The following is a 14,288-nucleotide window of genomic DNA, read 5'->3' on the forward strand; positions in this document are numbered from 1 at the left end:
AACTCTTGTAATCTTTGTCTAAGTAAAGAAATTTGTACCTGGGCACCTCTTAGTCTGTTTTCTTTCATGACAGGTAATCTTGACGTTCCAGGATGTTGCAATTGATTTCTCTCCAGATGAGTGGGACTGCCTCAATGTTGAACAGAGGACTTTGTATAGGGACGTCATGATAGAGAACTACAGTAATATGGTCTCTGTGGGTGAGACTATTTTTCATGTCTCTACTTTATTATGATTTTTTTCTATAAGTATGTATTACGTCTATGTCTGAATTGTCAGCCTTACTTTTACATGTCAGTTTAATAAAAATCTTGGAGTTCATCATGTAGAACCCAATATTTTGTGTAATTTGTCTTGTCAATATAGTCCTGAATCCTGAGAATGACATTCATCATTCAAACATGTATGATACATTTTACTTTTCAGACTAGATTATATATTGATTTGCAACATGATGATTCACAACATATTTGCTTTCAATAGTAATTTACAAAGGAAATCAAGGTAAACAATATTATCAAAATTGATTTTGAATGTTTTAAATTTTGGAAGACAGAAATTCGGATATTATATTTTTAATTTTATATTATATGACATTTTTATAGTGTTTTCTTAGAAATCCATGTGTTTTCCTATTAACACAATTTATGGCTATATATCTCTTTTAATATGCAGGTTTTTCAATGCCAAAACCAGACCTGATCATCTGTCTTGAACAAAGCAAAGAGCCCTGGATTGTGAACATGGGAGAGACAGAAGGCAATGGAAGAGGTAAGACACAATGAAGCCTTGGCACATGTAGGGAAACCTAGGACATGGGGGAATGCTTCCCTGAAGTGGAGTTTGCAAAGAGCTTTCCCTGAAATAGTATAAAAATTCATATTGTATAGTTATCACAAATTACTTTATGAGTCTCATTCACATGAAATGACCTAAAAATTTACTTTGAAAACTTAACTTTAATTATGGTATAAAGCATAATTTATAATATTTGTTGCCATGTCTTTGAATGCCACCTAACCCAGAAATGAACAATATTGAAAATAAAATTAGCATTAAAAACTTTTGTAGTTTTTGAAAGAGTATTTCTCTATAAATGTTCATGTCTGTTTGTCTGCTCTTACGAGAGTACTACATAGTTTTCACTGTTGTGTATTATCACATATAATCAGAAAATATGAATTTTATAGTTGTACTCATTTTGGAAGATTGTAGAGTTCATTCATTGCATTAGACTCTACAGAAATTAAAAGGTAACTCTTTTATTTCTGCAGAATATTCATTAGAAATTAAGAATTGTTTGAGTCATACATGCTATTGGTCCATTTTACAGTCATCTGAAAATCTCTGAATATCAAAATCTATATGTTACTTTCCACATAAAGGTTGTATATTCTCTTGTTTTCCTTTGTGTATTTTATCTATATTTGAGTTTGTTTGGAAAATCAAATTTGTATATGCATAATATTTTATTTTTAATAATTTTATTAATTATCTAAGAATAAATTAAAGTATCAATTCACCAAATTAAACTCTCCAGTTCTCTGATGTTCCACTTCCTGTAAACTTTTTAATTTTTTTCCCTTTTTCTTTACACCCACAGAATTCAATCTGTAATTCTCATAATATCCTGGTTGTTGAGCATGGCCTGTAATATGGTTAAACTATCAGAAGTTGCACATTTTAATTCTTATGCCCTTTCTCCAATTATGTTTCAGGTGATAGAATCAGCACAGGAAGGTGTGGGTCTCAATGTGCACGTTTTCTCGAGGATATTAATCTTGCATGAGCTTTCTTAGGTCCAATGTATACTGTCTTGATTACTTGAGTTTATAAGTCACCTGTTACTTTGCATACAAGAGAACTATTTTCTTATAGTCATTCATGACTTCCTACACTTAACTTGTATTATCACTCTCTCCTGAATGAGCTCTGAACATTCCATGAAATGGGTTTGATATAAACATGCTAATTAAAACCGATTTTTTTTGTTTTCACTATGTCCACATATGAGTCAACTTATAGCTGTCAAATTTCATTAGGAATGAAGGCATAGAGATGTACCAGTCTGTGGGTAAACCAATAAGATATAGGAATAATTTTAATACTATATCCAAGCAGCAGAATAATGGTAGTAAGTGGTACCTCCTATCTTTAATAATTATCTTGAATTAGCATGAATACTCCTCAAACTATTCTTCAAAAGATAAATAAATAAATAAATAAATAAAGACCAGAACTCTGTGAAATTCTCTTTGTGGGACAGTTCCCTTGACATTTAAACCATGTATACACACAAAAAGTAAGTAAAAGATATGCCTATTTCATTATGAACATATCTGCAAAAACCTCAATAAAATATTGGCAACCTGAATCCAATAACATATCAAAGGAACTATCTACCAGACACTTCTTCTCAAGACATGTAGGGACAGATCAACAATTCAAACCATCAAATTATTCTACCACTTATACAAACTGAGAGTCAAATTCCATATGTTCATCTCATTAGATGCAGAAAATCCTTTGAAAAAATTAATGACCCTTGCTTGACAAAGTCCTGGAGAGCTTAGGGATGCAAGATACCTACTTCCAAATGAAATAGGCTATTTGTAGCAAGCTTATAGCCCACATCAAACTAACTGGAGAAAATTCAAAGCCATTCCACTAAAATAGGAAACATTAAAAGGATATTCACTTTCTCCATATGTATTCCATACAGTCCTTGAAATCTTAGCTAGAATAATAATACAAATGAAGAAGATGAAGAAGTGATGAATAACAAAAACAGACATGAAAGGAATGTTACAGGCAAATGCTATGATTTTATGTTTAAAAAACTCCAAGAAACTTCTCCAAATGAGATACACTTTCATCAAAAATAAGAGATGTAAAATTGACTAACAAAAGCTGTAGCCCTCATATGTACAAATGAGAAAGGACTTAAATAGAAATCAGGGAAAGGATACCACATCTTGTACAATAACCCCAGAAAATAGTTTGGGATAATCAAACTAAAAAAGTGAAAGACCCTTGTCAGAACTCTAAGGCATTGAAGAAATAAACTGAAAAGATATCAGAAGATGGAAAAAAATCACGTATTCATGGATTGGTCAATTGATGTAGCAAAAATGAATGTCTTATCAAAGTAATGTACTGATTCAGAGAAAATCCCATCAAAATTTTAACAATTCTTGAAGGTCTCGAAAAGAGAGTCTTCAGCATCTAATGGAGGCAAACAAACAAAAACCTCACAATAGCTTAAACAATAATGAAAAATAATTCTATATATACAGTATATCACCATTCATAATTTTAAAATATTTTACATTTATATAATAATCAGGTTTTGTACAATGATGGTATGGCTGATCACTAAAACAAATTACAGATACTAAAATAAGTCCACTCATCTATTTTGTACAAGAATCTAGAAAAATACATTTCACAGAACATTAGCATTCAATTCTAGTTAGAATTACCCCAAACTACTTTCTGATTCTTTAGATGCCAAGTTGTTTTCTAAGTGACAGAAAGTGGGTGAATTCTGACATCAATGAAGATGGGGAGGATCTCATGGCTTTTGAGAAAGAAAAGCCATAGTAAGAATATATTTTATGAAAACATCTATTTTCTGTATAAGAAAAAGAGAAAATGTATCTCTTTAATAAGATCAGTCCTAGTGAATTTACATGATGTCTGAAAATTTATGGATGCTTTCCTTGTAGCATACATGATTCTCTGTGGGCCAGTTAGTAATAACTATTTCCTGTTCTTCCTTTCCTTCTTTCTTTACTAATTAATAGTATGCCTTCCTTATTTATATTGTTCAATTTGTTCAATTTAAGAGATTGTGAAGATGAGTTATGTTCATTAAGATAATACCGTATCAGGAGTGTGATTTTTTTTGTATTTGGGTTATAGACTTTTTCAATTGCTGTGATAAAACTCCAAGATAAAGACAATATATAGCAGAAAGATCCACTATGATAAATCAGAGGTAGTAGTTGACAAGGGGCTAGAGCTGCCGTGAGAGTTTCCATCTAGAACCAAAACAGGAAGCAGACAGCTCACTGTTGGCAATAGAAGGCATTAAAATTCTCAAAGCCATTATCCAGATACATGTGTTCCAGTAAATTGATACCTTTTTTACTCTACCCATAAATATCCACCAACTTCAGGCCACGTATTCAGACATCTGATTATATGGGGTCATTTCACTCATCATATTCTTGTTTATTATTCTGAAAATTATGATTGGAATATCTAAGGTAAGTTAACTTCATTTCTTTCATTTTTATAATTTATTAATTTTATGTTATAAAAGATCATCTACCCATTTGCCTTAAAAAGATTGTTTCATTAGAACAAATGATTTGAAGTTTATTTTTTGTAATATGCCACCTTTCATACAGGTCTACATATTTTTGAATTTATGTCATTTATATATCTGAAAATGTTTCACATAAGTGAACTAATAATTATATATTTCTATCTTCCAGTTTTCTATTTTAATCAAACACAAGATCTGTTTACACAGGAGAATAGACAGGATCCGATCCACAATTTAATGTCAGGAATAGATGTAAGTAGTGACTTAAAAAACTTGCATTTAAGGATGTTCTCAAATTATTGGGAAGAGAGAAAAGAGAATAGAATATGTTATGATTGATATGATTTGTATTCACCAACCACCCTTGTTTACCTGTAAAAATCTCTACCTTTTCTTGCAAGACTTCACATTAGATCAATTATGTTTTCAGAAAGTTTCTTCAGTAAAAAAAAAAATATGTTTTAAAAAATGTTTTTTTCTACAAAGAATTTTTGAAAAATCTAAAAACTGAATGACACATATCCTATTAAACATTCACTAAAGTTCCCTTAACTAGTAATTATATTTTGTCACAAACTATTCTATTGAGATATACGTGGGGAGTTTTTTCTCAAATGATACTGAAAATATATCATAGCATTTCAAGCTGTGAAAAGCCTTACACATTTAATGATGTTATTAAAACATTTCCAAGGAGCTCTAGGATGACTAGTTATCAGAATACTCATCTTGAAGGGAGAAATTCCCAAAATATCATATCACAGTATGACTTTACTTATTATTTAATTACATAGAACAAATTTTGTTTTTCCTAAGAGCCAATACATATATTGAAATTGTAAGATTTTTTATTATAACACACACCTTTTTTTTGTTGCAGAATGACCAGACACAAGAGAAACATTTTGTAAGTAATCAAATTGGACAAAACTACTACATGGAATATGAGAAGGGCTCCAACCGATCTCCATGCCTCACTAGGCTTAAAAGAATTAATCTCAGAGAGGAGGCATACAAATGTAAAGATTGTGGCAAGTCTTTTACCCATCATTCAAAACTTCAAGCTCACCAGAGAATCCATACTGGTGAGAAACCTTACAGATGTCAAGAATGTGGCAAATCTTTTACCCAGGATTCAAATCTTCATAGGCATAACAGAATCCATACTGGTGAGAAATCTTACAGGTGCCAGGAATGTGGCAAGTCCTTTACCCAGGATTCAACTCTTCAGGCGCATTACAGAATTCATACTGGTGAGAAACCTTACAGGTGCCAGGAATGTGGCAAGTCCTTTACCCAGGATTCAACTCTTCAGGCACATTACAGAATCCATACTGGTGAGAAACCTTACAGATGTCAAGAATGTGGCAAGTCATTTAGCCACAACTCAAATCTTCACAGACATCGTAGAATCCATACTGGTGAGAAACCTTACAGATGTCAAGAATGTGGCAAGTCATTTATCCAGTATTCTAATCTTCGGAGACATTACAGAATTCATACTGGTGAGAAACCTTACAGATGTCAAGAATGTGGCAAGTCATTTACACAGGGCTCAGATCTTAACATTCACCACAGAGTCCATACTGGTGAAAAACCTTACAGATGTAAAGAATGTGGCAAGTGCTTTATAAGAAACTCAATTCTAAGAAAGCATCACAAAATTCATGTATAGATACATTTCATAAAGTTTATTGATATACCTCACACTAGTTCATTGTCCAGTCTTCATACATTGACCAAGATATTACACAGATGCAAATTCTTTAAATAATTTTCAACTTTTTGTCAATACTTATACAGATGTACAGTTCTTACAAATTTAGAAACATTGTGTCCAGATTTGAACTTTATTTTCCTCTAACATTTGTTTTAAACTGAATTTTTGCATCGTTATAAGAATATACTATTCAAACATCATTATGATGATTGAGTCAATATTTCTAGTAGAAGAAAATTAAACAACAACATTTCTTGACTATATGTTGAGGTAACATGTTAAAGAGCCAGCCGATGTGAAACTATTTCAGATTTTGATGCATATTCAATTTCTTGTCATATGGTTGCTTATGTAATGAGATTATATTCTATATAAAGATTGTATTCCTGTGATTTTTGGTGATTTTATATAAATACCAGTTTGCTTTAAACTTCAAGTCTTTTCATTCTGTGTCTTTGCAATAAAAACGTTAAATATCTTCACAATTTTTTATTCTATTTTTTGTTCTGATAGTCTGTTTTCTAATGGCAGGGTATTATAAATGTGAGCTATTTCATGGATCACAGCAACAATGAAAACATGGCATAAAATAGAAGTAGACTTGTCGTGGACTATGTTTACACTGTCTAAAACTAAGTTACTTTGATTGATGAAATAGGCTGATGATTGGACAATGTCTAGGCACAAGGTAGGGGCAGAAATTCCTTGCAGAGAGAGTAAGGAGGAGTAGGAATTGAGGCATGCAGGTGAGTTGCCAGAAAACAAGAAGGAAGCAGCTTGTGCAATTTGTGGCAAAATGTAGACAAAAATGGGGGTTAATTTAAGTTATTGGACCTAATTGGAAATAATCCTACGTTAAGGCCAAGCATTCAAGTAAGAAGTCTCCCCGTTAATGTTTTGGATCTGGTACGACAGCAAATGACAATCTACATACATTATTTTAAACTTTGTATAATTGTGGTTTAAGTCAATATGAGGTTGTTGGATGATACCAATGGGCATGCTAAACTGGAAAGGAAAGCTGTAAGATAACAAAATCAAAGAACTCTATAGTTATTTAGAAAAGCAGGGAGTGGGAAAAGAGGCCTTCCCTAGAGAAGAGCACAAAAAGTGATTGTCCCGTAACCAATGGACAGCCTTGAAAACATAGAATTGTAACATGGTATGATTTCTTCCCTTGTATTTAGGAATATATATATATATATATATATATATATATATATATATATATACACACAAATTTATGTATAAAATAACAATGCATGAAAAAGGACAAAACTTGAAGGAGAACAGGAATGTGTGGTTTATAGGAGAGTTGGAGGAAGGAAACTGAAGATACAAAATGTAATTTGAAATGAGTACAAAGGCTCACTGCTCAAAGGTAGCACTGGGTTGTTAATTCAATGAAAATATGCATACTCTGTTTTCTACTCTGACAGCTGGGGCTGGCAGTGGATAATTGGCCACATGTATTGTCCTTGTGCTATCTGTGACCAGGTCATACTAAAATCCCAGAAGCAACACTGGACATACTCAATATCCAAAGTGTCAAAATACATTTAAAATGATACATACCCATGAATGCCTTGGGGAACTGTGAGAAAATCTCTAAGAAGAAAAATGGAGAGGACCTTTTAGTCCAAGTACATTATGTTCCATGACATAATCTTGGATGTGATTTTCTGCCTCCTTCAACAAATATTTGCATTCAATTTGTAAGACATGATTATTTTTGTCGGATGTTGGAACATAACTCTAGAACCCAATGTGTTGAAAAATACCCTGAATGCTGTGATCACTGGATCTTGACTCTTGAGACAACTCAGAGTCAAATTCCAGAAGTTTGAACCAACCCAAGCTCCTGAATCCTGTTGTTTAGGATTTCCTTCTTGCCTCATGTGGACTGTTATTCTGCCAGCCCTGCTCTTTGCAGAAACACCCAGAAAATTATGTCCTAAAAAAATTGAAAAACATAAAAATATAGAGAATCTCATTATTTGAAAGTTTTCAAATTTCTCTCTAAAAGAAACTTGTCCACTGCATTAATTAGTTTTAATATAGCTAGAAAACTAATGATTATATTTAGCCATGTTCTCCAGATCCTTTGCATCATTCCAAATGATGTTTTCTCTGGTTACCAAGATTTACATTTTTTCATTAGCATTGCAATATGTGTTTGCAACAAGTTTTAATAATTAATATATTATTTTTAATGAATTATTTTATATATATCACCATATAAATAAAACTCTCTCTCTATAACTCTTTCTATATATAACTCTCTCTCTCTTCATATATATATGAAGTTGCAAAACAATCCCAGTTCCTGCTGCTTTTTAAAGTATAGAGACCATACCCCAGTGGGCTGGTAACTTAAAGGCCATTGGCTTAAGAAGTGGAAGGAGCTCCTACAGCACCTTCCCATTTTGTTAAGTAAGAGAGCTCCAAACCAATACAAAACAATATACACTAGGAACAATATCAAGTATAAGATTAGAATTACATCCCATCAGGACGGGTGAGTCTGTGCTATCCATGGGCGGACAGTCCCAGAAGAGAGCACAAACCCCCCTCCCCCAGCTCCTTCTGCAGGGCTGTCTTTCTTTTGCACGACCCAACCCCCCAGCACCACTCCCAATCCCTGCCCTGCTGTATGATAGGACCAGTGTTCAAGTACAGTTTTAAGCTCCTAAACTAAGGCTACCCACCCAGAGCGGTGAGAGCCTGCCTACCGGACAGGCCTCAGGGTCCCCTGTAAGGGAGCCTGGGCACCTTCAGCTCTGGCGCCAGGCTTCCTGCGCGCTCCTGGATACCACCCCCCACCCCTGGCTCCATTCATCCTGTTGGCCCTGAATCATTGGGCTACTGGCGGCCCTGTTTAGTTGCTGAGGAATCCCATCGGGACGGGAATGGTTCCTGCTTCTACACTGAAGAGATATACCCAGAGAGTCAATCACAGCAAAGACTGGACCAAGACACCAGGCCTCTCCTGGCTCCATTTGAAGGAAGAGATGGGAAGACGCCAATGCAAGAATTCCTCCAACAACCTGAAAGGCAACATGACACCACCAGAACCCAGGGATCCAGAAATAAGAAGAATTTTACACCCTACTCCTGAAGAAATAGAAGAAATCGACTCAAAAGTGAACTAAATGAAAATAATAGAGGACCTTAAACAGGAGGTGAAAAACTGCCATAAACAATTAGAGATTACAAACAAAAAGGTAGAGGAAATGAATAAATCGCTCAAAGACACACAAGAAAACCAAGAGAAACAAGAAAAAGCAATCAAGCAGGTTAGGGAAGCGGTTCAAGACATGAAGAATGAAATGGAAGCAATGAAGAAAGCACAAACCGAGGGAAGAATGGAGATGGAAAATCTGGGTAAACGAACAGGAATGACAGAAACAAGTACTAACAACAGATTACAAGAGATAGAAGAGAGAATATCAGACACTGAAGATACCATAGAAAAAATAAACACACTGATCAAAAAAAACAGCAAAACCAACAAATTCTCATCACAAAACATTCAGGAAATTTGGGACACAATAAAAAGACCAAACCTAAGAATAATTGGAGTAGAAGAAGGAGAAGAAGTGCAGCTCAACGGTACAGAAAATATACTTAATAAAATTATAGAAGAAAACTTTCCCAACCTGAAGAAAGAGGTACCTATGAAGGTTCAAGAAGCATACAGAACACCAAATAGGCTGGATCAAAAAAAAAAAAAAACATCCCCTCGCCATATAATAATCAAAACACAAAATATACAGAATAAAGAAAGAATATTAAGAGCCGCAAAGGAAAAAGGCCAAGTTACTTATAAAGGTAAACCTATCAGACTTACACCTGACAAATTTAAACAATACGCAGCCACAAATCCAGCCTTACAGAAAGTAATAGAAGGAAAATCACTAACCAAGGAGTCCAACAATGCCCACAATAACTCAGTCATCTAGAGACCTTTCACCAGTGCAACTCAAAGAAGGGAAACACACAAACCCAACGACTAAAAAAGTGACTAGAGTTAACAACCACTGGTCATTAATGTCAATGGACTCAACTCACCTATAAAAAGGCACAGGCTAAATGATTGGATACGAAAACAGGATCCAACATTCTGCTGTTTACAAGAAACACACCTTAACCACAAAGACAGGCACCTACTCAGAGTAAAGGGCTGGGAAAAGGCTTATCAAGCAAATGGACCCAAGAAACAAGCAGGTGTGTTTTTACTAATTTCTAACAAAGTTGATTTCAAACTTAAATCAATCAGAAAAGATAGAGAGGGACATTTTATGCTCATAACAGGAACAATTCATCAGGATGAAGTCTCAATCCTGAATATCTATGCCCCTAATATAAAAGCACCAACATAAAAGAAACATTACTAAAACTCAAGGCAGCCATCAAACCGCACACACTAATAGTAGGAGACTTCAACACTCCTCTCTCACCAATGGACAGGTCTATCAGACAGAAACCTAACAGAGAAATAAGAGAATTAATGGAGCTAATGAATCAAATGGAATTAACAGACATCTATAGAACATTCCACCCAAATAGGAAAGAATATACCTTCTTCTCTGCAGCTCATGGAACCTTCTCAAAAATTGACCACATACTTGGTAGCTAAGCTAACTTACACAGTTACAAAAAAATATTAGTAACCACCTGCGTCTTATCAGATCACCATGGATTAAAGTTAGAATTCAACAACAATGCTACCTCCAGAAAGCCTACAAACTCATGGAAACTGAACAGTCAACTACTGAACCATACCTGGATTAAGGAAGAAATAAAGAAAGAAATTAAAGTCTTCCTTGAATTCAATGAAAATAAAGAAACAACATACTCGAACTTATGGGACACTATGAAAGCAGTGCAAAGAGGAAAGTTCATCGCACTAAGTGCCCACTTTAAGAAAACAGAGAAAGCACATATTGAAGACTTAACAGCCCACCTGAAAGCTCTAGGAAAAAAAAAAGAAGCAGACTCACCTAGGAGGAGTAGAAGACTGGAAATAATCAAACTGAGGGCTGAAATCAACAAAATAGAAACACAGAAAACAATCCAAAGAATCAATGAAATAAAAAGCTGGTTCCTCGAGAAAATCAACAAGATTGATAAACCCCTATCCAAACTAATCAAACGGCAGAGAGAGAATATGCAAATTAATAAGATCAGAAATGAAAAGGGGGACATAACCACAGACACAGTGGAAATTCAGAGAATCATCAGATCTTATTACAAAAGCCTGTATAACACAAAACTAGAAAATGGAAAAGAAATGGACACTTTTTTAGATAAATACCATATACCAAAGTTACACCAGGACTAGGTGAACATTCTAAACAGACCTGTTGGTCGCGAAGAATTAGAAGCTGTTATCAAAAACCTCCCAACCAAAAAAAGCCCAGGACCAGATGGTTTCAATGCGGAATTCTACCAGAACTTCCAAGAAGAGCTAATACCCATACTCCTTAATGTATTCCACAATATAGAAACAGAAGGGTCATTACCTAATTCCTTTTATGAAGCTACAGTTACTCTGATACCAAAACCACAGAAAGACTCAACCAGGAAAGAGAATTACAGCCAATCTCACTCATGAACATCGATGCAAAAATCCTCAACAAAATACTGGCAAACCGAATCCAAGAACACATCCGAAAAATTATCCATTATGATCAAGTAGGCTTCATTCCTGAGATGCAGGGCTGGTTCAACATACGAAAATCTATCAATGTAATCCAGCATATAAATAAACTGAAAGAAAATAACCATATGATCATCTCATTAGATGCTAAAAAAGCATTCGACAAAATTTAACATCCATTTATGTTAAAAGTCATGGAGAGATTAGGGATACAAGGGTCATACCTAAATATAATAAAAGCTATATACAGCAAGCCGACAGCTAACATCAAATTAAATGGAGAGAAACTCAAAGCCATCCCGCTTAACTCAGGAACACGACAAGGCTGTCCACTCTCGCCATTCCTCTTCAATATAGTGCTTGAAGTTCTAACAATAGCAATAAGACAACATAATGGGATAAAGGGGATTCGAATTGGAAAGGAAGAAGTTAAACTTTTGTTATTCCAAGATGATATGATAGTGTACTTAAGCAACCCCCAAAACTCCACCAAAGAACTTGTACAGCTGATAAACAGCTTTAGTAATGTGGCAGGATACAAGATCAACTCCAAAAAATCAGTCGCCCTCTTATACACAATGGATATGGAAGCAAAAAGGGAAATGAGAGAGGCTTCACCATTCACGATAGCCACAAACAGCATAAAATATCTTGGGGTAAAACTAACCAAGGAAGTGAAAGATCTATTTGACAAGAACTTTAAGGCATTGAAGAAAGAAATTGAAGAGGATACCAAAAAATGGATGGACCTCCCTTGCTTTGGATTGGGAGGATCAACATAGTAAAAATGGCAATTCTACCTAAGGCAATTTATAGATTCAATGCAATCCCCATCAAGATCCCATCAAAATTCTTCACAGATCTTGAGAGGACAATAATCAACTTTATATGGAAAAACAAAAAACACAGGATAGCCAAAACAATCCTATACATTAAAGGATCTTCTGGAGGCATTACCATCCCTGACTTCAAACTCTATTACAGAGCTACAGTAATGAAAACAGTGTGGTACTGGCATAAAAACAGAGAAGTCGACCAATGGAATCGTATAGAAGACCCGGATTTTAACCCACAAACCTATGAACACCTCATTTTTGATAAAGGAGCTAAAAGTATACAATGGAAGAAAGAAAGCATCTTCAACAAATGGTGCTGGCACAACTGGATGTCAACCTGTAGAAGAATGAAAATAGACCCATATCTTTCACCGTGCACAAAACTCAAGTCCAAATTGATTAAAGACCTCAATATCAGCCCGAACACACTGAAAAGGATAGAAGAGAATGTGGGAAATACCCTACAACAGATGGGCACAGGAGATCGCTTCCTATGTATAACCCCAGAAGCACAGACCTTAAGGGCAACATTGAATAAATGGGACCTACTTAAACTGAGAAGCTTCTGTAAAGCAAAGGACACTGTCACTAAGACACAAAGGCAACCTACTGACTGGGAGAAGATCCTCACCAACCCCGCAACAGACAAAGGTCTGATCTCCAAAATATATAGAGAACTCAGGAAACTAGACTTTAAAATGCTAATTAACCCAATTAAAAAATGGGGCACTGATCTGAACAGAGAATTCTCAACAGAAGAAGTTCAAATGGCCAAAAGACACTTAAGGCCATGCTCAACTTCCTTAGCAATCAGGGAAATGCAAATCAAAACAACTTTGAGATACCATCTTACACCTGTCAGAATGGCTAAAATAAACAACACCAAGGATAGCATTTGCTGGAGAGGCTGTGGAGGAAGGGATACACTCATCCATTGCTGGTGGGAATGCAATCTTGTGCAACCACTATGGAAGTCAGTGTTTCGGTTTCTCAGGAAATTCGGGATCAACCTACCCCTGGACCCAGCAATACCACTCTTGAGAATATACCCAAGAGATGCCCTATCTTATGACAAAAGCATTTGTTAAACTATGTTCATAGCAGTATTATTTGTAATAGCCAGAACCTGGAAATAACCTAGATGCCCTTCAATGGAAGAATGGATGAAGAAAGTGTGGAATATCTGCACATTAGAGTACCACGCTGCGGTAAAAAACAATAACTTCTCGAATTTTGCATGCAAATGGATGGAAATAGAAAACACTATCCTGAGTGAGGTATCCCAGACCCAAAAAGATGAACATGGGATGTACTCAATCATAATTGGTTTCTAGCCATAAATAAGAGTCACGGAGTCTACAATAGGTGAATCTAAAGAAGCTAAGTAAGAAGGGGAACCCAAGGAAAAACATATAGTTGTCCTCTTGGCTAAGGGAAGTAGACAAAATTGCTGGGGAGAAAATTGGTATCTTGGGGGTGGAGTGGGATGGGGGTAAGGGGAGATGGGGAGAGAAAAGTTAGAAGGGAAGGAGGTCGGGCCTTGAAAACAGGAGGATTGGGATAAAGGAAGGTTGGACAGGGGAGCACAGAACCACAATTCTTAGTTAAGGGAGCCACTTTAGGGTTGGCAAGAGACCTGACCCTAGAGGGCCTCCCAGGTGCCCAAGCCGAGGTCCCCAGTTAGTTCCTTGGGCAGTTGAGGATAGGGAACCTGAAATGACCCTATCCTAGATCAAT

At 35.4% G+C, this 14,288-nt stretch overlaps 2 protein-coding genes and 1 gene segment (V, D, J or C); all 3 read left to right on the forward strand.

Annotated features, from left to right (window-relative positions):
• LOC121464627 (zinc finger protein 420-like) overlaps positions 1-6,008 on the forward strand; it is a 160,334-nt gene extending 154,326 nt beyond the window's left edge. Inside the window, exon 11 of the mRNA XM_041677656.1 lies at positions 5,336-6,008. Coding sequence (XP_041533590.1) covers positions 5,336-6,008 — 673 coding nt within the window. The remainder of the gene's footprint in view (positions 1-5,335) is intronic.
• Positions 1-14,288, forward strand: part of LOC121464736 — a 994,671-nt gene that overhangs the window by 617,068 nt on the left and 363,315 nt on the right.
• The window catches only part of LOC121464737 (immunoglobulin lambda-1 light chain-like), an 840,936-nt gene that overhangs the window by 466,802 nt on the left and 359,846 nt on the right, over positions 1-14,288 (forward strand). The gene's annotated exons all lie outside the window — the stretch shown is intronic.

Source organism: Microtus oregoni, unplaced genomic scaffold (assembly GCF_018167655.1).
Source record: "Microtus oregoni isolate MIOR12 unplaced genomic scaffold, Mior012 000029F_ref0000214, whole genome shotgun sequence".
Classification (NCBI taxonomy): domain Eukaryota; kingdom Metazoa; phylum Chordata; class Mammalia; order Rodentia; family Cricetidae; genus Microtus; species Microtus oregoni.